The sequence below is a fragment of the Stegostoma tigrinum genome, chromosome 11 (genome assembly GCF_030684315.1).
Source record: "Stegostoma tigrinum isolate sSteTig4 chromosome 11, sSteTig4.hap1, whole genome shotgun sequence".
Classification (NCBI taxonomy): domain Eukaryota; kingdom Metazoa; phylum Chordata; class Chondrichthyes; order Orectolobiformes; family Stegostomatidae; genus Stegostoma; species Stegostoma tigrinum.
In genome coordinates this window covers 19887427-19913434 of record NC_081364.1, presented here as the reverse complement: position 1 = coordinate 19913434, position 26008 = coordinate 19887427, and the positions used below count along the sequence as shown (strand labels likewise).

Below are 26008 nucleotides of genomic sequence, written 5' to 3'. Positions count from 1 at the left end.
CCCTCTTTGACCAGACACAACCAGTCTATCTTCTTTCCCACCTGTCCACTCCACCCATCTCACTGACCAATCCCCACTAAGCTCTACCTGCACGCACCTATCATCCCAACTACTTTCCCTAACACCCCACACCACTCCATGCATTTATTCTGAGCTCCCTTCCCCCTCCTCAGTCCTGATGAAGGGTGTAAACCCAAAACATTGACCCTCCTGCTGCTCTGATGTTGTCTGACCTGCTGTGTTCCGCAGGCTTCAGAATGTACATGTATACAGCCTTTAAATGTAATAAAGCCATCCCATGGTGCTTCATGGTAGCATTATAAAACAAAATATGCACCAAGCCACATAAGCAGATGGCCAAATCTTTTGACTGAAGTGATAGACTTAAGGAAAACAAGACAGAAAGTGGAATACATTTTTTGAAAAAAAGGAAGAAGTTGCAGAGCTTTGGGTGTAGGCAGCTGAAAACATACCCAATCAACCAATTAAAATTAGAGACACATTCTGGCATCTTGAATGAGTGCAGATTCCTTAGGAAGTTGTAGGGCCATAGGAGACTACAGTTAGAAGGGGGCAGGCAATGAGGAATTTTAAAACGTTGAGAATTTTTTTAAAAGGGGCACAGCTTAATTAGGACCCGGTACAGCTTAATGAGTGCAGGAGCGCTGGAGGAATGCAATTTGGTACAAATTAGGACTCAGGAAGCAGAATTGTGGATGCACTAAAATTTACAAGCATAGGATGTTGGAAACTGTCCACAAAAAAAAAGAGAGTGTGTATTGGTTAAAATTAAGAAAAAAGCAAACTTAAGATTATAAAAAGAGGTGATGATGGTTTCCAAGAACCAGAGAAGTAGAGGCAGGAATGGAGATGTTATGAATCAGACCAGTGAGCGGTGAGACTAATATGGTTGAAAGCTCATTTTTAAAATGATGTTTTGACATTGAGATTCCAAACAGTCTGGTTCAGTCTCAGACAGTTGCCAGCAAGAGTGATGAAAATGGTGCCTACTGGGCCAATTTTTATTTGAAAACAGCATGTTATTTTCAGGTCTGAATCTCAGCTTGATAACAGACTCTGAAGGGGTCCAGACGGAGCTTGTGGCAAGGTTAAAAACTGGGTATCATACATGTGGAAGCTGATGTATTCTCAGATGCTGCTGCCAAGGGAGCAATAAAACCAATGATTAATCCCTGGGCAACAAAAAAGTTAACAATGCAGGTAACATCGGGGATAAATCAATTTTCCTTTTTGATGGAAAGGCTACGGATAGGATTGAAAAGAAACGCAGTTCTGAAGAGTTTGAGATCCATACATTTTGGAAGGTCTTCACACCAGCAACATTCATTGGCCAACTGATTTAGTCCAGAAGGCAGTTAATCCTGAATGTAATTAATACCCTTACATGTACTGGTTGGTGAACATGAGAAACTAAATTAGTATGCTTTGCAACTGGTCAAGTATCATGTTTGTCTTGTATCCAGGTTTCAATCAATGCTACTCAAAGCTGTTCTTTATCAGTTCAGTGAAGTCTAAGAAAGGTCACTGTTTGTGAAATGCCAATTGGAGACCTCAGTAGAATTGCAGTTGAGGGAGAATTCAAACCAAAAACTGCTATAAAAACTTTGAACAAACTCCAACCTGGATTCGCCCCCAGAGTACAGTTAGCAGGGGAATTAGCTCAAAATGGTAGAGCACTCACTTAGCATGCAAGAGGTAGTGGGATCCATGCCCACATTCTCCACTTTGGTTTTCTTTGGGAACAAGCTGAAGAAACTGGAAGTCGGCACAGTAGCTCAGCGATTAGCACTGCTGTCTCACAGCACCAGGGACCGGGGTTCGATTCCAGCCTCGGGCAACGGTCAGTGTTGAGTTTGCACATTTTCCCCATGCCCGTGTAGGTTCCCTCCGGATAGGACGTTAGGTGGATTGGCCATGCTAAATTGCCTGTAGTGTTCAGGTATGTGTGGATTAGAGGGGGACGGGTCTGGGTCGGATGATCCGAGTGCCAGTATGGACTTGTTGGGCCGAAGGTCCTGTTTCCTCACTGTAGAAATTCTATGAACTCTTGCTCGGTCATTCTATAAAATCTTGGCTGCGCTTCTACCTCAAATTTTCTACATATTCCACAAGAATCCAGCAAACTACGCATTCAACTATTTAAAATATAAAATTACTTTCTAAAACAATTTTTTGCAATGTTTTTTGCTGTAACATTGTTCCTTTGTGCATTTCCATCCCGCAGCAACTTAATCCACATCTTAAGAAAAGCAACAACCATTGCCTGGAAAGCTCTATTTCTTTAAGTGCGTTTCAGTTTCACACTCTTTTGGTCATCCAAAGTGTTCAATATGTTGGCTTAAAACCACAGTCAGGTGGTGAAACAAATTCAGACAGATTTTCCTCCAATTTTACTTTCTGGTTGAAGTTATAAGGAAAAAGCCATGGTCACGAAAACAGACAAACCTAACACTTCTACAGCTTACAAAAGCAGTTTTGCAAACCAGGCTCAAGTACAAAGTTTGTTTGGTCAGTTCATACTGCACAATGTTAGAAAATGTGATTCTAGGAATTTCATACAGATCAACAAACTGTGGCTATTTAAGCATGGACCAATTGCTCTGACCTGTTTATACATCTTTCCCTTCTCTAGCCTGTTGATTTTGTCCCACTGCAACACACCTGCATCATCCAATCTTCTGAAAGGCCTGGAAAATAAAGCAGATCATTACTCAGTCACTAATTAGAAAGTCAGAGCAAAATCCCAGATAGTCTTAGTAACAGAGGTAGCCCTAAAAGTAGTTAAATATGATTGGAGACAAGATGCATTTACTTTATGCTCTAAAATTTCAGAGAAGTATTTTTTCTTCTCATCAGTTTTTAAGGATACCTTGTTTGACTCCTTCTATGTTTGCCTTGTGTAAAACAAGAAAGCCACATGAGGAATAGAACCGAAGCCAATTATTATAATAGGATAACAGTGTGTAGCTGGAGGAACACAGCAGGCCAGGCAGCACCAAATGAACAGGAAAGCTGATGTTTCAGGTCGGGACTTTTCTTCAGAAAAGAACATCAGCAGTTCTTATTATCTCTATTATAATAGGATGTTGGTAAGCATGTAGAGATGCACATTACAAAACATTAATATTCTGTCCACCATTGTAGAGTGTTTTAATCTATCTTAAGACCACAAATAATACTCCCATTGCTTATGCCTCCCTATGCATTAACTATTTCCATTTCAAAAATGCTGACAAGTCAGATATTTTCTGAAAACTGACTAGTGAAAAACCGTATTACTCAAGAAGGGAGTTACAATTTGCAGCTATTTCACTTTAGTCTTTTTCCCCCTTCCCACTTAAAGCTACTTACTTGCGCTTATCTGTAAAGAAACCTGGCTTATCAGCTTGGACAATCACCAAGTCAAAGAGATCCCGCCAGTCCTTTCCCACCATGTGTTTCATTCCTTTATCACTGTAAAAACGTGAAAGAAAGATAGTTTGTACAAATACCCAAACGTATTACCACACTTGTCATGCGCTTTCGGTTTTGAAAAAGAAAATCAAAACCCAGCTCAATCCTCACAGATTGGTGCATGACAGCATGGTGCATCAGATTCAATTCCTTTTGATTCTTCTGTTGCAATGTGGTACAACTGAGCAGCTAACCTGGCCATTTTAGTTAGGAGTCAGCGTGCATAGATGAAAACTGACAGAGGCTTTTTTTTTTTAAAAAAGCATTTCATTTAAAAATACTTAGATTGTATAAATCTACTGCAACCTCAAATATACAGCTGTCAAATCCAAGGAGATTTTGGGTCATTAACCCCCTTTACCAAATTGCTTGGAGAGGCAGAACAAAGGTCTACTGGGAGTTTTTCCCTCAACAGGCCACCTCTTATGTAGCAAAGTTACATCTTTTAGAAAAACAAACAGAAATTGAGGGAAAAAAAAAAAAAGAGGACATTTCTAATAGCCCCTAGTATCTCTGAAATAGATCACCTCTCTTCTGTTATGAGAAGGAAGGTGGGGGGGGGGGGGAAAACAGTTCCAGTCTTTTTGATGTCTTCTTGGTAGGTTGCAACCATTTAAAACCTTCTTTCTAGTATGCTGCTATCCCTCCAAACAAAGCAGATTGCTTGAAAAAGGAAAAAAAAGGAATTTTATTACCAATGAACACAGAAAAGTAAAAACAATGGAAGGTTACGCACTTGAAACACTAACCCATTCTCTCTCCATAGATGAGACCAGACTGGGCTGTGTTTCCAGCATTTTCCATTTTTATTTCAGATTTCCAAATTTCAGTGCTTTGCTTCTGCAGTTTCCAGGAGACCTGGCTAATGGTGAGGATTGAAAATCCTCTAAATTGTGGTGTCAATTCCTTGGGTGAAATACCTCCAGAGTAACACAGCCAAAATGGCAGTTACGGGCTTTAGTAGAGAAGAACAAATTCCAAAACACAAGTATGTTCCCACAGTTTAAAACCTCCGAGTAGTCTAGTACAGAGATCAATCCCACTAGGGCTCTCCATTCTACAAATACCATTACCAATAATTAAAATGTCATTATAACAAAAACTAGTTCATTCTCCTTTGAATGAGCAATTGAAGCAATTTACCCATTTCATCCTAAATTACCTCCAAGAATGTCACTGACAGATAAACTTGAATTTCTCATTCACAACTTCAACACTAAACTGGACAAAGACAAAAAAGGTGCGGAAGCTATGTTGTGTTAAAACATCTGACCAACTGATAATGACTATGTCCTGCTACACTAACAGTGTCAACCTCTTATGTAAAAGAAGTCTTGCTTTATCCTCAGCATTAAGCCATCTGTTGCTGGGCATGGAGGAAAGGCACTGGGTTCTGTAACTGAAAGTGGTTCCTAATTGTTTTTAGACTTATTTACAATTTCTAGCTGTGTGGTGGAACTCAGGCTATTTCATATCTTACTCAGATTCTTGTGATCTTGGCATATAAACTCTGGTTCAGGAAAGTAATAGCATTCTGGAAAGAGGATTGGTAAAAAGGATACAAAGCTTAGATGATCAAAATGACCACTTACACAAAGCTGAAAGGACTGTTGGTTATAAGAAAGAGCTTTTTTCCATTATTAACCAGCCGGTTTAGGACAGCATATGTTTCATCACCATGCAGAATGTATTTCTCTGAACACAAGAGGAAAGAAAGGAATCATTATTCTGTTTCAATACTAATATATGGGGTTCTGTATGCTTCAAGAACAAATTCCTGACACGTTCTCATTTAGTATTTTGCTGACACCGTTGGATTGAGAAGGTAACCTTTTTGGTGAAACTCACCTATTGTTTTCTCAGTGAGTCTAATAAATTTAAGACTACCATTTTCCCCCTCCATTATTTAACAAACTTGCAGAAATATAAAATTCATCAATAGCAGACAGACGGCCATACAGCTGGGTAGGATGTGGGAAAGAAATTATGGGGGTTTAATTCTGGGAACATGAGAATTGTACCACTATGGAGGTCACCTTGAGGAGAGATACTAACTCTGGAGATAAGGAGCTAGATTTACAAGGAGTTTGAGAGATGCCAAAACCCTTAAAAACAGACAGGGCCTAGATCCAGCAGTCAACTCTCAAAAGGGGGCCAGATGAAATACACGTTAGGGAACCCCAAAATCTACCCAGACCGGCTAAACCCATTGCTAAGAACAAACATCAGATGTTCATTCTAGGAATAGTCTGAGCCAGCATTGTGATCTACAAACCTCATTAGTGAATATATAAATATCAAAGGCCAGCGAGTTTTGAGAAGATTTGTAGCTCAGGTTTAGGTTCTGGATGGGAGTTTGCTCACTGAGCTGGAAGGTTAGTTTTCAGATGTTTCGTCACCATTCTAGGTAACATCATCAGTGAGCCTCCGAAGCGCTGGTGTTATGTCCCGCTTTCTATTTATCTGGTTAGGTTTCCTTGGGTTGGTGATGTCATTTCCTGTTCTTTTTCTCAGAGGATGGTAGATTGGCTCCAAATCAATGTGTTTGTTGATGGAATTCCGGATGAAATGCCATGCTTCTAGGAATTCTCGTGCATGTCTGTTTGGCTTGTCCTAGGATGGATGTGTTGTCCCAAAGTGGTGTCCTTCCTTATCTGTACGTAAGGATACGAGCGATAGTGGGTCATGTCGTTTTGCAGGACGTAACACCAGCGCTTCGAAGGCTCACTGATGATGTTACCTAGAATGGTGACGAAACGTCTGAAAACTAACCTTCCAGCTCAGTGAGCAAACTCACATCCAGAATATCAAAGGCCAGTTAAGGGAATGTAAAATAGTCAAACTGTTAAAAGTATTTAAATTTCTCTAAAATTTTTAGATGCAAAAATCTATGTCTCAGTTTGCCAAACAAAAAATCTTGATAGCCCTCAGGTTTAATGTTCTGATAGCAACGGTACTCAGACTGCTTCTGCCTCCTATCATCAGCGCAGCTTTGGGGGCCGGGAGGCTGTGAAGTCTGTTTTTATGGGCACTTCCACGTTGCTCTGCTGTCTTTGATGTGGTTTTACAGAGCTGGTTGGCACTCACTGGGCAGAGAATATTTAGCACAGAGGTCAACATTTAAACTGTTCCACACAAAAACTACAAGACATAGGAGCAGAATTAGGCCATTTCAGCCCAGCCAGTCTGCTCTGCTATTTGAGCATGGCTGATGTGTTTCACAACCTCATTCTCCTGCCTTCTCTCTATAAAAACTTTTGATCCCCTCACCAGTCAAGAACCTCCCTCTCTTCCTTCTGTCTAAAACACACTGACTTAGCCAATATGTACAGTCCACACAAAAGTGTGGAATCTGAGATCCAGGAGTCACTGAATTCAAAAACAGAACAGCTGTAAATGTAACACTGTTTGCAACTGCAGGGATAAACAGTAACAGAAGCCAAAATAATTTCTATTTATAGTCTATCTAGTCATCATTTTGGATACAGTTGGCATAGAGTATATGCAAGGGAATGAGCATTGTACAGGTTGGCACAGAGTACAATCGGGGCCATGAGTTGGCATAAAATTTGACAAGGACGGGCATGAGGAGTGGATTGGTAAGGGCAGAAGTCCCACAGCACCAACCCACCTCAGCAGTTGGCAACTAATGTAGCATCTCAGAATACTGTCCCAGGTTGGCTAGCCTGATTCTACTGTACAAGTGCCCACCTCCATAAATGAAAATACTGACAGGCGTAAATCCACACAGAGGTGGACACGCAAAGCCAGATGTTTTCACCCCCCCAAATCCCTCTAACAGCATCCAAAGACAAAAATCCAGCCCAAATCAGAGACAGAGACAGAGTTACAAGATCATTTATGCAGTGATCATGTTAATGAAGTAGCTTGATCACTTAAGGGGTGATTTTTAAGATCCCACTGATCTAAACAAAAAAAAAAAAGTAGGAAATGCAGACTTAAATCCCATAACCGAGCACCTCGCATCCCAAGTATCTAAATTTTCCTTAGGAGACCAAAGATGGTATTAAGTACTGGTTAACTCACCTAGGTCCTGTTCAATCCAATTGTACATCATTCCTTTGACATGAACACTGGTTACAGCATCCTGAAAAGAATGGGAGGGTCCAGGAAGAAGTTGTAAATTAAAGTTGTTCTTTTTTAAAAAAAAGTCACCTCCATAAAATAGATACCAAAAATATCCCAAGTGCTTTTCGTTCTTATCCTGTAATTATTAATGCTTTGCAAAAATGCCATATGTCTGAAAAGATTATTCTCTTCAAGATGGTAATCACTCTTGCAAGATTACTGCACTTGCATGTGCTAGTTCAGGTTTCTATCTTTCTTAACAGAATGTATAGAAGGACACAGCAAGTGGATGGGATGGACAATGCCTCTGGCCCTAATATTTAAGGAAAAAAACTCAGGCTAAATTTGGGATGAATTGCTGCAGATTTCAAGACCCCACTGGTGGAAGAGAACCTCACAAAAATAGGGCTGTGCAATCAAAGCTGAAGGGTCTAGGCCCAAAACGTCAGCTTTTGTGCTCCCGAGATGCTGCTGGGCCTGCTGTGTTCATCCAGCTTCACACTTTATCATCTTGGATTCTCCAGCATCTGCAGTTCCCATTATTTCCTCTCTCTCTCTCCACCCCAGTGGTAGCTCAGGCTTTTGGATGACAGCACACAATTCAGGGGAAAAAAGAAGTGTTCCAGTTTGTTGTGGCCTCCCTTAAATGGCATTTTTGTATGTTTTGGAATATTTACCAGAGAAATTTCAATGTTTGTAAATCATTTAAAAACATCTTCAAATAAAACAAATAATATTTGACAAAGATAGTTTGACTCGTCAAAAAAGGATTTGAAGTAAAACTGAAGTGGGGAACGGCTATGCACCGAAACACCACAAGACATAGGAGCTGAATAAGGCCATTTGGCCCAACGAGACTGCTCTTCCATTTGATCATGACTGATTTGTTTCTCAACCCCATTCTCCTTCCTTAGCCCCATACCTTGATCATGATACTCTGTCTAAAATACACTTGATGTCTTGGACAATAGTATTTAGTCCTGACATAGGCCTCAGATTCCACATTGGGTTGTAACAGTCACTGGAATTAAAAATAGAACAGCTGCAAATATAATAGCGTTTGCTGCTTCAGGGTTAAACAGTAACAGAAGCCAAAGTAAATTCTATTTATAGTCTACCTAGTGATAACTTTGGATTATTGACCTGCAAGTGAATCACTGCTCTGTTCAGAATTGAAGTGCTAAATTTATTTAAAAACTCATTGGCTTCCTTCTACTGGAATGAGAAAAAGGAGAAATCTGATGGTTTAATTAAGTTTAACCATGCAGAAGTGTGATGTACATAGGTGTATTTAATGGACAATGGAGGCTTTATCATGAAAAGCCTGATTTTTTAAACAACTCCTTTATAAAAAGAATTAACTGCACAGTCAAGCTAATCACTTTCAGTGTTAGCAGCTACTAACATCCAAGTAGCATTGGCTGCCCTATTAAGTTAAAGCGCTAAGTTTTCCGGCAAATCCCAGTTGCTTGTTACAGATAGTGGGAACTGCCGATGCTGGAGAATCTGAGATAACAGTGTGAAGCTGGATGAACTCAAAGCAGCAAAGCTTGACATTTCTGAAGGGTCCCGACCCAAAACGTCAAGCTTTCCTGCTCTTCTGATGCTACTTGGCCTGCGGTGTTCATCCAGCTTCACACAGTGTTATCCCAGTTGTTTCTGTGATCAGAATGCAGGTTAACAAGAAGTTGGAACTTACGCTCACATCCCTGAAGAGATGAACAGGATCATATTCAATGCCGTGGTTAATAAAGTAGTCATTCACACAAGAAAGAAGAGTCATTTCAGGAAGGGAGAAAATATCCATGAACTGTTTCATAGTAGGACCCTAAAAATGTAAAAACGCACACACGTACAAATCAAACAAAAAAGGTTCAAAAAGCTCCTGTGAATATACCATATATTCAACATTTCTAAAACAAAGTGCTTTAGTTCAATCCATCATACAAGAAAAGGGTGCTAGAAGCCTAAATGAATGGTTTAGATGCTATCTGATCAAGTGAGAGCCTTAAATGGACTACACCAATAGGGATCCCTGGTATACACTGGCAAAGTCGGCTTAAGAAAAAAAAGCACAGACGAACAAGCCAACTCAACCGACTCATCTTCAGGATCGAATTCATTTTTTTTTTTAAAAGCCCAGTTTCTGATTTAAATGTATCGCTCTCCAACTCAACACACAGAATTCTACCTTCACCCTCTCACTTCAAGGAGGATTCCCTACGACAAGATTACCAACTAATTTATTCCGTCTCATTGCACAAGATGGGATCTAAAATAGTTTAAATAAAACAAAAGAATGTTAGGCAATGGAGATCTGACACAATAACAAACTGCTGGACAAACTCTGCAGGTCTGGCAGCATCTAATGGACTAGAAGTAGAGTTAGTGTTTTTAATTTGGTGGCTCGTCAGAACTCAGACCCCAGCACAGTTCTGATGAGAATCACCAGACTCAAAACATCCACAGATGCTGCCAGACCTGCAGAGTTTGCCAGCAACTTCTGTTTTGATAACTCAAGTAATTTGTTTCCTAGTCCGATTTCTTACACTAAAACAAAAATCTCAATCTTGGAATGTATGCCTCAGCCTCTCCAAGCTATGTTTCTCCAAATCTATTGGCAGTTCAAAGCCCTTTATGATTATTGCATTGCTTTTGTTACTCGAAATTATGATTTTATACTTTGTCCAATACCAAAATGTTGTTTTAAACTACTCCCATCAATATTTTCTGTCCATTATAGTTTCTTTGATCTATCCACATTAAACACTACACCAACTTGTTTGGCTAATTTACTTGTTACCTTCTGCCTTCATCTTATCCTACAATATTACAGCTACTCGTCACCTGGTCTGCATTGTTTATGCTGTCACAAAGAAGTCAAGAAACCTGGAGCATTTAGTTTCTAACCTATGCTTACCCTGCGATGTGAGTAATGATTACTGGATCAAACTCTGGTCTCCACTTGTACCACTGATTCACCCATCTTGCTTTATACGTCCATCCCTGATTGCCCAGAGTCCAGTTAGGAGAAAACTATAAATCACTGTTGATCTCCTTACCTAAAACAAGTTAGTGCCTGATACGTGGCTATGACAACTGACAGTGGTTATATGATCACCATTAGACTAGCTTTTCATTCCAGATATTCAGTAAAAGTTTAAATTGTGCCATCTGTCATGGTAGATTTGAACACATGACCGCAGATGATTAACCAGGGCTTCTGGATTACCACTCCATAATATGACCACTGCACCACCATTTCTCCCCAAATCACACAGATGGCATTTATTCATAAAAGGAAGTTATTGAGTCTTTATATTGGTTATGCTTTTATATTTATATTCTAGAATATGTACAGCAAAATCTGACAGACAGTAAAGCACACGTGAACAGAAAGTTAAACTTCTCAGTGAGAATATCCCACGTAAAGATTGATCTTCTTGAGAAAAGCTTCCAAGTTGGATCAACCTGGACTAAAAAGTTACCGTTTGTCTTTGTTTTAAATATATATAACTGCATACAATTGAATTGAAAGAGGGGGAAAAAAGGGGTCTAGGCCAGAAACGTCAGCCTTCCTGCTCCTGATGCTGCTTGGCCTGCTGTGTTCATCCAGCTCTACACCGTTAACTCTACAGGTAATCCAGTTTATATGAAACCCGAAGGAACCAACCCGTGTTTAAATCTAGATTTCAGCATCCACTAAATAGTGGATATTTGCCAACCTGTTCTGAGAAATACCAAACCAAAACCCAATGTTAAGATTCCACTTTAAACTGCACAAATACCTGGCAATCTGGAATCTGCTGCTTTTTTTTGGAAAGATATACAACAGTCGCTCATCTTTAAAATAGTCCCTATTCACAGATTGTATGTAAACACATTTCTAGACACATGCTCAACAGCTGAAGATTACAACAATGTATACCTGTACTAAGTTTACTCTGTGCCAATGAATGATACGTGTGACCCTGTGTAGGAACATAATGTTTACATGCAAAGTTTAATATGAAACAAACTGGTAATTAATGGTCCAAAAGAAATTGTGACACATTTTGATATATTTTGTGAACGCACCAGAAAACAAATAAGCCTAGATCTGCAAAGCTGAAAGAACCTGGTGCAGCCCAAGCTGCCAGATATTTTCTGAAGGAGGGTCCCAGCCCAAAACGTCAAGCTTTCCTGCTCAGCCTGCTGCATACACCCAGCTTCACACCATGTTATCTCAGACAGTTATTGCAACTGCTTTCCGCGACTAAGCACTCTGGCTTCGAGTTGATTATGGCTGCCAGGAAATTTCAGAGCCAGGACAAAACAAAGATCTGCTGTTCGGCAAAGCACTTCTTGATCTGTAGCAGTGGATGAAGTGGTGAAATGGTTTGTTTTCTCTTCTGCCTCACCCACCCAAACAATATCAGAGACAGTAGGAACTGCCGATGCTGGGGAATCTGAGAAAACAGCGTGAAGCTGGATGAACACAGCCGGCCGAGCAGGAAAGTTTGGCGTTTTGGGTCAGGATCCTTCTTCAGAAATGGGGGGGGGGGGGGGGGGGGGGATTCTGAAATAAATAGGGAGACAGGAGGAGGCTGATAGAAGATGGATAAAAAGGAGCAGACAGGTCAAACAGGCGTGGCTAGAGCCAGTGTAGGTGGGGAGTTAGGGAGGGGATAGATCAGACCAGGGAGGAATGGGGGGGGGGGGGGGGGGGGGGGGGGGGCGGTGCAGGGCGGGATGAGGTTGGGGCGCAAGGTCAGAGGAGGGGATAGATGGGGAGGAAGGATAGGTTGGGGGGGGGGGGGGGTGGGGATAAGCTGGGCTGGTTTTGTGGGAGGGGGGTAGATTTTGAAGCTTGGAGGCCCACATTTGATACCCTTGGGCTAGGAGGGTTCCCAAGCGAAATGAGATGCTGTTCCTGCATCTTTCGGGTGGCATCATTGTGACAATGCAGGAGACCCAGGATGGACATGTTGTCCAAATGGTTCACGACTGGGAGTGTACTTGTTTGTTTGTTGCGAACGGAGCGTACGTGTTCTGCAAAGCAGTCCCCAAGCCTCCACTTGGTTTCCCTAATGTAGAAGCGGCCACAACAGAACAATAAATACAGTATATAACATTGACAGATGTGGTGAACATCTGCTGGATCAGATCTAGGGGCAGGTGTAGCACTTGCTTTGGTTGCAGGGACAAGTGCTTGGGGTGGCGGGGCTGGAGGGGAGTGTGGAGCGGACAAGTCGTGGAGTGGTCCCTCCACAAAGCAGATAAAGGGTGAAGGGGAAATTGTATCAGAGATAATGGGAACTGCAGATGCTGGAGAATCCAAGATAACAAAAAAGTGAGAAGCTGGGGTGAACACAGCAGGCCAAGCAGCATCTCAGGAGCACAAAAGCTGACATTTCGGGCCTAGACCCATCAGAGATGGATGGGGTGAGAGTTCTGGAATAAATAGGGAGAGAGGGGAAGGCGGACCAAAGATGGAGAGAAAAGAAGATAGGTGGAGAGGAGAGTATAGATGGGGAGGTAGGGAGGGGATAGGTCAGTCCAGAAAAGACAGACAGGTCAAGAGGTGGGATGAGGTTAAATAGGTCTTCAGGACATGGTTGAACAGTTTCAAGGCAACCTCATCCCACCTCCTTGACCTGGCTGTCTTCCCTGGACTGACCTATCCCCTCCCCACCCCACCTATCTTCTTTTCTCTCCATCTTTGGTCTGCCTTCCCCTCTCTCCCTATTTATTCCAGAACCCTCACCCCTTTCATCTCTGATGAAGGGTCTAGGCCCAAAATGTCAGCTTTTGTGCTCCTGAGATGCTGCTTGGCCTGTGTTCACCCGGCTTCACACTATTATCAAGGGTGGAGAGGAAAATGTCTTTGGTGATGGGGTCAGATTGAAGATGGTGGAAATGTTGGAGGATGGTGCATTAGATGACCCCCTATAGTCTTGGGGACCACTTTGCAGAACACCTATGGTCAGGTCGCAACAAAAAACTACACCTCCCAGTCGTGAACCATTTCAACTACACACCCCCCCCCCCCCCCCAACCCCTCAGACATCATGTCCATCCTGGGCCTCCAGCATTGCCACAATGATGCCACCCAAAAGACAGAGGGTACCAATGTGGACTTCACAAGCTTCAAAATCTCCCCTCTCCCTGAACACATGCTAAAACCAGCCCAGATAGTCCCTGCCTCCCTAATCATTCCTCTGACCTCAAGCCCCACCCCCATCTCCTACTCAGTAACCTCATCCTGAGCTGACCTATCCCCTCCCTAACTCCCCACCTACATTCACCTTCATTGGTTCTAACCCCACCTCTTTGACCTGCCTGTCTCCTCTCCTCAGCCTCGCTATTTATTTCAGAATCCCTTTCTCTCCTCCCCCCACCCCATTTCTGAAGCAGCTAATCTCAGCCAGGTTAAACTGGAAAGGCATAGAAGCTAAACAGCTACTTGCTGAGCAACAGAAAATAAATCTAAGATCAACACTGATTAGCCTCTTGTAACTGGTCAAAATGAGGACATGGTGATGACTGGACTCAAATTTTCCTCTCCCTCCTGCAAGTGCTTCATCAAAAAACTTACCACATTAAACAGAGAACCCAAATCAAATGAAGTGGGGAGAATGTGGTTTATTAAAAAGGTGTAGTATACCAAAACAAAAGCACTGTGGAAGAGTTGGTGAACACTTCCTAATTACATCTTCAATACTGAAGTAATACATTTCCTAGTACAGAAAGATCCAGACAACATCCAGGCTTGGACTGAAAAGTATCAAGTAACATTCACACCACACAAATGCCAAGCAATAACAGGTCATCTGACCATTGCTCTTGACATTCAATGGCATTACCAATCACTGAATCCTCCGATATCAACATCCTATTACCACTGATCAGAAACTCCTTGAGTGTTCACAAACACAGCGGCTACAAGAGCAGGTCAGAGGCTAGAAATACTTATGGCCAGTAACTCATTTAGTGAATCCTCAAAACCTGCCCACCAACTACAAAGGCACAAACTTGGGGGGTGATGGAATATTCCCCACTTACCTAGATAAATGCAGTTCCAACAACATTCATGAAACCTGACACCATCCAGGACATAAACAGCCCATTTGATTGTCACCACATCCATAAACATCCACTTCCTCCACCACTGATGCTTTGTGGGTGCAATATGTACACAATCTACAAGGAACACTGCAGAAATTAGCCAAGGCTCCTTAGACAACCTTCCAACCATTCCATCGGGCTAGATAAGGATGCAGATATGTAGGAACATCACCTGCAAGTTCTTGTCCAAGCCATGCATTATCCTGACGTGACATCAAACCCCCTCTTGCCTTTCTCAAGGACAACTAGGGACAGGCATTAAATAGTGGCCCAAGCAGCATCACCCACATCCCAGAGCGAATTAAAAAATAAGGATCAGGCACCTGTGATGTCAATATGCTGTTACATTTATCTTTTTCGCTCATGACAGCCTGGAGTTTATTAAACAAAGTTGGTGCTTTAAAGTTATATTACAGTCTGGTAATACAGAGGGCTCTTAGCAGGTTATAAAATTTACTTTTGGTTGCATTTCTAGAAGGTTGGTTTTCAGGAGAAATTGCATTTGAAATGAGTTGCAGAAGTCCTTCTCTATTATGACCTCCCATTTTCAAACTAGTGCTGTTAATTACATCAAACCATTTTCAAGACAAGTCACTTAAGCAGCCAATGGTTTTCTGCCAGAACTGTCTGCAGAACCACTTTCAGGTGATTTTGAAAGCAGGTATTAGAGGTAGGTCCCTCATCATGCTTCTCCTAAACTCAGTCCTTTTGGAGACAAAGGATGATATGCAAGTTGATTAAACATCCTGTGCATAGATTTAACACCTTCAGAATTTGAGACAGCTAGTGTCTTGGAGTTTGAACGATTCATTCAATTTGCTTATACCCCTTTGGATTAGCTTCAAGAGATAGCTTTGGCTCAGTCTGGAATGTTCCGTTTGGTTGAGACAGGGAGAATGGTTTCAATCCACAAAAGTAATCAGATGACCTGTAGACAGCCATCTATTGTAGCATTTTGTGTTCAGCTTTAAAAAAGTTTGAACTTCAGAATATACTGGGAAATGGCATTACTAAAAATGGCAACATGATAAAGTGGTGCAAACAAGTGAAAGTGAAATTTTGTTATTGGCCTTATCAAACTTTTCAAGTAATCATGAGCTACACTCTAAATGTGCAGAGACAAATTCGAAAAAAGTGCTAATGCGATATTTTCCATTACAGCAATTTTCTTTTTTTAAAAACTTACCAGCACCTGTGGGACCAGGAGCGTGGCACTTGATCAAATATTCTGGGATGATCAAGAGGCCCACATAGTCAAATGTAAAAATACACACCAAGTGATAGAAACATAACGCAGGGGGTAGTCACACCACTTTATTTACAGCATAAATCACTTAAATAATAATGCAGCTTTTCTCTTTATTTTAAGGCACTTCCCAGGAGAGAGCCTTCTCATTCACACCCTCAACTGACTATCAGTCATCATGGTATTCAAAGAGAAGTTGCATTGAAATTGAATCAACTGTTGATATTGTGTGGTCATTTGATTGAACAATATATTTACAGAGAGGTTAAAAAAATTTACAAAAACCTATAAGTGGACAGAAAAATACTGTGGAACTTTGTGGTATTCGAGATATAATTTTGTGGGTTTTCAGGGTGCCAGTCAAAGCAAAGTTTGCTATACGACATTTTGTCAGGATAACCAACACGCCAAGCCAGCTGATACTCCCAGGCCTTCATTCCACAATTCCTTACTCGATCACAAAAAGGTGCCAAGTTCTAGAATTTCCCACAGCACCATAAGCCCATTGGTGGTCATCTTTCCTCATCTTTGAACAGAGATGCAACAGAAATCAAAAGCTCAATACTAGGTAAACACAGACAAATTGAGAAGAAACAGAATCTATATCCTACTGCTTACGTCATGCAATTTTACATATAATCAGATTTTTTTTGACATAAATTACATTTAAAAAGTTTACCTTGCCATAGAAATCACTCATTCGGTGTAAAGGAACATGTTGAGTGCCATCATACATTTGAAACACTTCCTCATCTGGTACTGGACTGAGTCCTCTGCAGGGATGTACAAACCTATTTCAGTAATTCTTAAGATCACTTAGTTCCTTGACAAAATATATTTTAATACGAAGGTGAAACCTTAGCATGTAGAGCAAGCCAAACAAATGGCATTTTTAAAAAATGTTTCTGCTAACAAGCATATTAGATAAAAGTTTCACCACCTTTCCAAGGGCAAATAAGAATGGATAAATAAATCAATTTTCCTAATAATGAAAATCATGCTAACTTTAAAATTTACTCCGAGTTTAGGTGTCACTTAATGCAATATTTAATACCCATCCAAATGCTCAGAGGGCAGTTAAGAATCAACTGTGTTGCTTTGGGTCTCCAGTCACATGTAGGCCAGGCCAGACAACAGTGGCAGATTTCCTTCCCTACAAAGAGGGCATGAATGAACCAGATGGGGTTTTACAAGAATCTAAAAAGGTGGTGGTTACATGGTTGCCATTAAACTATCTTTTTATTCCAGATTTTTTAAATTGCCTTAAAATGTAATTGCCATGGTGGGATTTGAACCAGAAACCCTGTAATGTTAGCTTGGGGTTCCAGATTACTAGTCCAACTGCATTACCATTACACCACTGATGCTGATATGCCAAAATATTTTATATATAAAGGAAATTGAAATACACGTGAGTGATTGCAGCTAAATATGAGCATTTTCATTTTTAGTACGTGTTACCAATCTAATGCACAAAAAGATAGGCAAGCCTAAAGAGTTCTATACAAATTGATTTATTACTACGGAGTCTAATTTTGTTTGACATTGGCCTTCAACATGAATTACACACTAGTATTCCAAAAAAGTGTACTTGTCCAGTACAACTGGAGTTCACATTGTGTGAGCTTACATGAAAACACTGACTTAAATGCCTTGGCAGTCTGATACTCCTCTTGCATAATTAAGTTGGTGTTAAATATAGTGGAGTTAGAACAGGGCAATATTAACTCATACAGCATCTCGTACCTGTACACTGTTCCTAACTGGACATAGTGGAAAGCATCAATCTTCATTAGAAATCCCTGCCAAAGAAAACAATATTTATTCATGGGCTGAACTTGTAGGGGTTATCACACTGATGTTACAAGACCCATGGGAAATCATTCATTAATCCCCGTGGAGCTTGTTGAGTCAGACGTCCCTTGATAAAGGCAATGGCCCACTTGGTTGGAACTCATTGGACCCTTTTACAAAGCAGGCCATGAAGGATCTTGTGGCACAGTGGTAGAGTCCCTATCCCCCAACCAGGAGGCCAATATTCAAATCCCACCTCCTCCAGAGTTGTATAGATAGATTCCCCACAGTGTGGGGAAAAGGGCCTTCAGCCCAACAAGTCCACACTGCCCCTTGAAGAATCCCACCCAGACCTAGCCCCTATAACCCACTCACCCCTGAACGCTACGGGCAATTTAGCATGGCCAATCCACCTAGCCTGCACATCTGTGGACTGTGGGAGGAAACCGGAGCACCTGGCGGAAACCCACGCAGATGTGAGGAGAACGTGCAAACTCCACACAGACAGTCGCCCGAGGCTAGAATTGAACCTGGGTCCCTGGCGCTGTGAGGCTGCAGTGCTAACCACTGAGCCACCGTGCCACCAGGGAAGGAATCTGCCATCTAATAACGTTTCTGAACAGGTCCGTTAGAAAAACAGGTTCATTTTTTAAAAAACAAATCATGATGCTTTGGTCGTGGGCAAGTTGCTCAGGTGTGGAAAGCATTTCTGGGTATAGGGAAAGAAAAAAGAAGCGCTTTTTCTTTTTAAAAATAAAGGACAAAAAATAGATGGGGAGGGTGTGGCTGGTGAAGTGTTGTGGTGTAGTGGTAGTTTCCCTGCCTGTAATCCAGGAGGCCAGGGTTTAAGTTTCACTTATTCCTGAAGTGTGCAATAATTCCAGAGTAGGATTTACACTGAACACAGGTTTATTCAGCTCACTAAGAGGTTAGCTAACTATGCATTTGTAATATTTAAAAATACATTAATGGAAAACAAATCATGTTGTAATGGAACTGTTTCTACCACTCAGTTTGAAATATTGGGGTAGATTCATGCCTTTTAAAAATATCACCTTGGTTACGATAGGATACTTTTTCTTTGGATAGATCAGCTTAGGGAAGCCATTGTGTCAATCTTTGCCTGAAAGAGGTGAGGAATCTAAGAGGTCACCTGTGTTTCTGGTATACAAATAATCACTTGAATTGACGAGATGGACAGCTTTGATAGAAAGTTTCCTTTTCAGGCAATTTCCAGCTGTACTTGTTTTCTTTTGTAACAATAAAAGAAGTGAACATCCTATGAAGTTTTAATTTAAAAATTAGTTAAGGAGGCAGATTGCTCATTTACTATAATGGCAAAAGATTAATTATGATTTATCAAAATCAAACAAGGCACTTTTCAATAGTTCAGTGCTACGATGCAAGGTATGGGATTTGTATTTTAAATGTCATTTATTTTAGAGCTTGGAGTTTGAACTAGTGGCATGTGGGTTTTGGTCTGTATAGAAAGGGCTAACAATTAACATGTTAATCTTTCTGGAGCCATGATTTAAAAGCGGTATGTGTAGGAGAACAGCTGACAGGTGTCCCCTTGGTGTGATAAAACAAGGTTGATATAAAAATTCTATCAGAAACAGCAAACATTTAAAGGCATCAGCTTGCTTTTAGTTTAACAGAAATCAAGACTTGATTTTTGCTTAGGAAAAACACAGTTTAGAATGCTTTTGGGCTAAGTTTGCAGAAGTCCTGGATGGGGTAAGGTGTAGGAACAATTTTCTTGCAGAAATGAGATGGATTCAGAACAGATAGTAAATAGGATCTCGCAGAGCAAGGATTTTAGTTTGAACTTTACCGATTAGAAGTGTTTCATTAAGAAATTGAGGGGGTTACTTGAACATAAAGTTTGAATAGTCAAGGTAAAGGCTTAAGGTCACAGGAACAGGAATTCAAAGTCAAACCTTTCAGTATGGCAGTTTAAAAAAAAACTGAAGTTTGAGAAGATTTGTAGCGCTGGTTGTGAATGAGGTTGTAGAAACGCTCGCTGAGCAAATAGGTTTGGTTGCAAATGTTTTGTTACCAGTGCACCTGCAGTGACACCTTGGTGTTCTGTCTCGCTCGTTATTTATGCCTCGGTTTGCTGGGGAAATTGGTATTATTTCCAGTTTTGTTTGTCAGCAGTTTGTACACAGGGTCTAACTCAACATGTTTGTTGATGGAGTTACAGGCCTTCAGGAATTCCCTGGTGTGTCTGTTTGGCTTGAGCTATTATGAATGCATTGTCCAGTCATGTCCCTCATTGTCCATGTGTAATGAGCCAAGTGAAAATTGGTCTTTTCTCCTGGTGACCACTACTGCCGAACATAAAGGATCCCATACCCAAAACCAGCAAAACTGGGGTAATATACAGAATACCATGCACGGGCTGAGAGAAACACTATGTAGGCCAAACCAGAAAAGAACTGACTATGCGGATACACAAACACCAACTAGCCACCAAGAGACATGACCAATTTTCACTTGTCTCACTCCTCAAACAAACAGGGGACACTAATTTGACTGGGACACTAATTTGACTGGGACAACACATCCAATAAGTGCATAAGCCAAGCAGAGACATGCCAGGGAATTCCAAGAGGCCTGGTACTCCAATCAAACACATTTGAATTAGACCCTGTGTACAAACTACTGAAACATAACTAGAAATAAATACCTAAATCACCCAAGGACATAAATAACAAGCAGGATAGAACACTGACGCTTCGCTGGAGGCACACTGACAGTGTTACCTAGCAGAGTGATGAAATGTTTGCAACTAAACCCACCATCTTAGCAAACATGTCTACAAACTCAAAAGAACTGTCTCTTGCTCATATTGGTGAAATAAAAGAGAAAACTGTAAAGTGATGGAACAGATGGGATTTTATCTTTGGGCTCCAAAATCTTCTGATCAGGGGCAGCCCTAATAAGCTGTGGGAAGGCACTTTGGTTCAATTAAACTACATGTTAATGAGGAAATAAGACACACAGTCATAATCATCTGTTTGCGCAGTTTCACTACCCACTCTGTCAGTGTTCCAGACTTGATAAGGCCATTTAGGCTATCAGTACTGTGCAGCACTGTTAAACTGTACACAAGTTGGATGCCTAAAGAAGTGAAAACATCAGCAAATAAAAAGGGCAGAAAGCAGATAGGTGACAGCATCTGGAGGAACGTCAGATGGAAAACATCCAAAAACCCATAGCTCCAGCTTGGACACGGCAGGCATGGAGTAGCAGTAACAAAAGCCTGTAAATGAATACCCCTGAGCCTGTTTCAGAGACTCTGGCTAATATCAAGTATATTAAGTATTTCAAGATAGTGTTGGAGTATGACGACACTTTGTATACAACACACAAAAACACACTTTTCACTGTATATGTGTGAGACATTAAAACTAAAACAAACCTAATTTTTATGTAAACAGCTTGGCTTATTCTATGTTACCTAAATCTTCTGCATTTTGGCTTACATTTCAAAAAATGAAAAACACCACCACATGGATTACTTTTTAAACCTATCAGGCCAGAGTGCAGTCTGGGATCAGATTGGTTCAGCAGTAACATTAGCTGGGATCATAATTTGTGTCAATATATTTGGGACATTAAAGAGGAGTGAAAGAAAACGTTAAACTCCTTACAGCAGTGTGCACCTATTAAGTGATATACTTCGTAAACGGGATTGCTGATGTACAGATGGCCTCAACCTCACTTGTGTTATAGTCAGTCTATTTTCTAGCAAGTAATAAAAAGGCACAAGAAACTGCAGGGTTCAGTCCACACCAAAAAAAGGATCTTACGGTTGTGGCCCTGGGCAACATTATGCAAGTGAACAATAGAAAAAAGGTACTCTTGCACAGCAGAATTCATCTAAAAAACCTGACAGAACATCCATTAACCACTGTACTGGTCATCATTTCTTTTCATGCAGTATAGGGGTTGATCTATTATGTGGCTCTTCGGCAGACAAAAGGGTGTCTGCGAAGCCACACCTGACCAGATACATCCTAGAAAAAGGAATAAAACAGGAGAGATGGTGTTTCAACTGTCAAGATTAAACAAACAAACAGCCTGTAAATTCATATCAGAAACAATTCAGATGGAATGGATGTAACTCACAGCCAAATGGATTACAGACATTATACAAGTTTCCAAATGAAACTGTTAAGCCTCACAGTCACTGCAGATCCCAATGTACTGGCAGCTTTAGAAATTGAGATTCAACTTAAGGTCACATGTAAACTCTACCCCTTTAATAATTTCACAGATCTGATTAATTACACATTAGAGTGTTCAAGTAATTAATAAAAAAGCTTGGATTAGAAACAGAAAGACATCACAGAAAAAAATAGAAATGGAGGGAAATAAATAGAAACAGAATCAATAGAGAGAAGAAATGAGAAACAAGATGCAAAAGAAATAAACATAGGGAGGTTAAAATGAAAAGGAAAAATGGGTTAAGACAAATAAAAGGAAAATAAGAAATCATGAGGGATTGCATTTGGCCAGATTAAGTGCTCCAAAAGAAATTATTTTAAAAAAGGCAAAGAAGGAATGGAAGGAGATAGGACAGGGGACAAGAGATGCAAGAGAAAAATGGAACACAGGATATAATCCAGGCTTTAAGAGAACTGGTAAAACCAAAAGAACGTTAAAGAGCAACTTGGTCACGTAAATTTTGTTTTGCTCCTCATTTGATTGGCTACCCCTATACTGTTAGATGTATATCCGCAACTTAAAATGGATTATGGTCTTCACAAGTTAGTTCACCAACTCCTAATAGAATTCAGAAAGCTATGTGATAATATTTTCACATAGTATGGTATGCAAATAGGATAATCCTATTTGGTTTGGAAGGCTATATTACACATTTACTGGCATACAAAAACTTTCTAATGACAATATTTCATTTTAAAATTATTAAGTTGCATTGTACCTTCCGCACGTCATAATGGAGGCCTCTGATGGCAAAGTTAGGTTGATATTCATACTTCCTTATTCCTTCTGGATACTAAAATAAAAAAAATTGAAGTAAGTCTTCAAGGTTCAAAGCCTCAAAAATACAACATTCAGCACAACACCATCTTTTGTTCCAAATAATCAAACTGGGAGGCATTTCTTGTTGTGTGCTCTCCTTTAGAACCCAAAATTTGTCAACATTAAAAACACAATGTAACAATTTAGGTGTTGTAGAATTGAATGTTTTAAGCTTACATTTGGTCAAAAAAGTAGCAAATTAATTCTGACTTTACTCTTGCTTGATGGAATTGTTTTAATCCCATCTGAAATCTGCTAGTTTCAGTCAGTTGCTGCTGAGTCGCAGGAGTGGCGTTCTACAAATTATAGGCTAACTTAATCACCATCATTAGGTGGCCACCTCAAACCATTATTCTCCACATTGTACTCAGGAATAATTTCCCACTGATCAATGGTATACTTATCCAATGCATAAATGCTTAAAAGCAAACAATTGCATTTTATACTGCTTGATTAAGATACATGTTAAATTACTATCAGAAGCAAAAACCTCAAAAACACATCAACACCAGCATGACAGATTAATGTTTGAAGTGGGGGCTGTTTTTGCTTGTATACTCAGTTGGAGATGAAGGTGGACCCTCCCTTTAGAGCAGAAAATCTATTTGGGGTAGCCTGAAATATCCCACTTAAAAAGTCTGCCTCTGTCTGCTAGCCTAATATCCCAGTTTACTTCAGCTAACTCAGTTTTTCATGCTCACATGGATGACCCATTTATGGTTTTTTAAAACAAATCTTTGATCTGCTCCCTTTGAAAACAAAGTAAACTTCAAATCATATTTTAGTCATTGCTACTTAGAGATGAATGATTAAGTCAAATTCAATTTTATTTGCAGTCAACATGGGTAACTCAGCAGGTGTTAAGCATTTGTACCATAAATGTAAAACTAAAAATAGCTTAACTATCAAAATTTCCATTAACTGTTAACAAGGTTCATTTTATAAGTGAGTCAGATGTAATTGTAACAGCACTGAGCTTGAAGAAATTAGTGTAATAATTTTGAAAAGCAAGTACCTTATATTGATCAATGAGTATTTCTCGTGCAGTATTGAAGATCATTGTGTGCAGCAAATTGGAATACTGTGCCAGAGTATAATCATAATCAAATCCATAAATTTCAATGTTTCCCAAATTAACCTCATTATTGGAATAGATGTTTGCAGGATTGAGGAGGTTGCAGATTCCTGGGGGAATGAGTTCTAGAAAGAAAAAAGTTATAACAAATTAGTTACAAAATTCTAAACAATTAAAACTGTGGTATTCTATCTTTGTATAGGTAAAATGTCAAAACTATCATACCTCCAAAGTTAAAGGTGGGGGGAATTCTGTTAAATAGCCAATCCTATTAATGCTACTTTTAGTTTGTTCTAAGTGCCAAATGAGGGGAAGAAAGCCAAACAGAAAACCACAAACCATACAAACTTCAGATAACAAGGCGTAGAGCTGGATGAACACAGCTAAAGGGTCTAGGCCTGAAACATCAGCCTTCCTGCTCCTCTGATGCTGTTTGGCCTGCTGTGTTCATCCAGCTCTACACCTAGTTATCAGATTCTCCAGCATCTGCAGTTCTCTCAAACAAACCTCTCATCCTTTTCCTTAAAGGAAAGGATTTACCTTCTACAAATATCAGAACATCCTGTCAAGCCTCCATTCAGAATATCATATATTTCAATGAGATTGCATCTCATTTCTTTTAAATTCTGAGTCTAGACACAGTCAATTTAAATCAGCCTCTCACCGCATGCTAATTTTCACACCAAGAATCAGTTCAGTACAAGGGCGTATGGTAGACATTTACTATCCTCATGCAAGAGCACCCTTCCTTAGACACCAAGGCCAAAATTGCTCACAGGCATTTACATATTTTGACAAAAAAAATGCAAGTCACAAGTGATCTTTCATGCTGACATTCCATGGAACATTTTTGAATATATTGTTTCCCACTGCATCATTCAGTATAACTTATCTGCTCAAATCTTCCCTCACACCAATGTAAACTGTCTTTGCTGACTACAAGCTTTTTTCTGAACTTGAGCATGCCACTAAATCAAGTGAAATTTAGTTTTATCATGATCATTGCCAAGGATTTTCCACTGGAGATTACAAAATAAATACTAGATTAAAGATAGCTTTATTCCCTCGTTGTTTCACAACATTTTGTAGGGGCAGCTGTTATGAAACCACTTCCATAAACCAATCCCTATACCAGTTTATTCAGCTTGCAGTGGAGATTGCATTTTTCTAGCACCACCTCCCCGCGGCCCCCACCCCCCCATTTCTTCTTGATAATGCACTCCGAAAAAAGATGAAAACAACCAATAGGGGATTGTCGACAGAAGCTACTGCAGCAGTGCTGCCTGAACCTTGTCATTCCTGATTTCCAGCACTTCCAATTCTGCTTGCTGGTGTTCTACAGCCAAGGCCCTTTCTCACTTCATCTCGATGTTGTCATCCTTTATTAATCAGGGCTACTCATCCTCTGTTCCCTTCCACCCAACTTTTTGAAATCTTGTGCATCTTAGCACTTCAAGTTTCCAACCTTTTCACCCGGTCATGGTAATGTCGGTAAACAAAAGTTACATTCTAGGTTATCAATTACCAGCAGACAACATCATGGGGAGATGAAAGCATTGCAACTTTTCTCACTGGAAATGGCCTGTATTATTTCAGACTTTACCACTGTGAATCTGGATGCAATTTCAATATTAAGGATATTATATAGTGACTTCCACTTTGAAAAGGAAAATATTTTTAACATTTAAAAAACGTTAGTAAAACAAATTGCAAAGAAGAAATGTCAACTAGACACCCTATTAGCTTGCAAGAGATAGCCATAGTACATTCTATTCTAATATTCTACAAAAAGCCACGACCACGTTCCTGAAGATTTGCTTTAGAGAATACTATTTGGGAAGGAGGCACTTTCTCCTGTTTCATCACATTGTTAACAGTAATGTAAAGCAATATTCAGAGTTAGGTGTGGAAAGTGTATGGGAATGCACTCAGGAGAACGAATATATACAAAGATATAGGAGCAGAATTAGGTCATGTGGCCCATCAAGTCTGCTCTACTATTCGACCATGGCTGATATGTTTCTCAAGTTCATTCTACTGCCTTCTCCCCAAAACCCTTGCTCCCCTTACTAATCAAGAACCTATCTCTGCCTTAAGTACACTTAACAAACTTGGTCTCCTTAGGCCTTTGCAGTAAATGATTTCCAGAGTCACCATGCTCTGGCTGA

General features: G+C 40.2%; 1 protein-coding gene across 1 annotated transcript in view; it reads right to left on the bottom strand.

Annotated features, from left to right (window-relative positions):
* Window positions 1-26008, bottom strand: part of LOC125460336 (5'-nucleotidase domain-containing protein 2-like) — a 68005-nt gene that overhangs the window by 25825 nt on the left and 16172 nt on the right. The window contains exons 2-10 of the mRNA XM_048547721.2: window positions 23781-23965; window positions 22665-22739; window positions 17663-17718; window positions 16596-16689; window positions 9263-9391; window positions 7522-7582; window positions 5067-5169; window positions 3373-3474; window positions 2627-2708 (exon numbers count right to left, since the gene is read on the bottom strand). Coding sequence (XP_048403678.1) covers window positions 2627-2708; window positions 3373-3474; window positions 5067-5169; window positions 7522-7582; window positions 9263-9391; window positions 16596-16689; window positions 17663-17718; window positions 22665-22739; window positions 23781-23965 — 887 coding nt within the window. The remainder of the gene's footprint in view (window positions 1-2626; window positions 2709-3372; window positions 3475-5066; window positions 5170-7521; window positions 7583-9262; window positions 9392-16595; window positions 16690-17662; window positions 17719-22664; window positions 22740-23780; window positions 23966-26008) is intronic.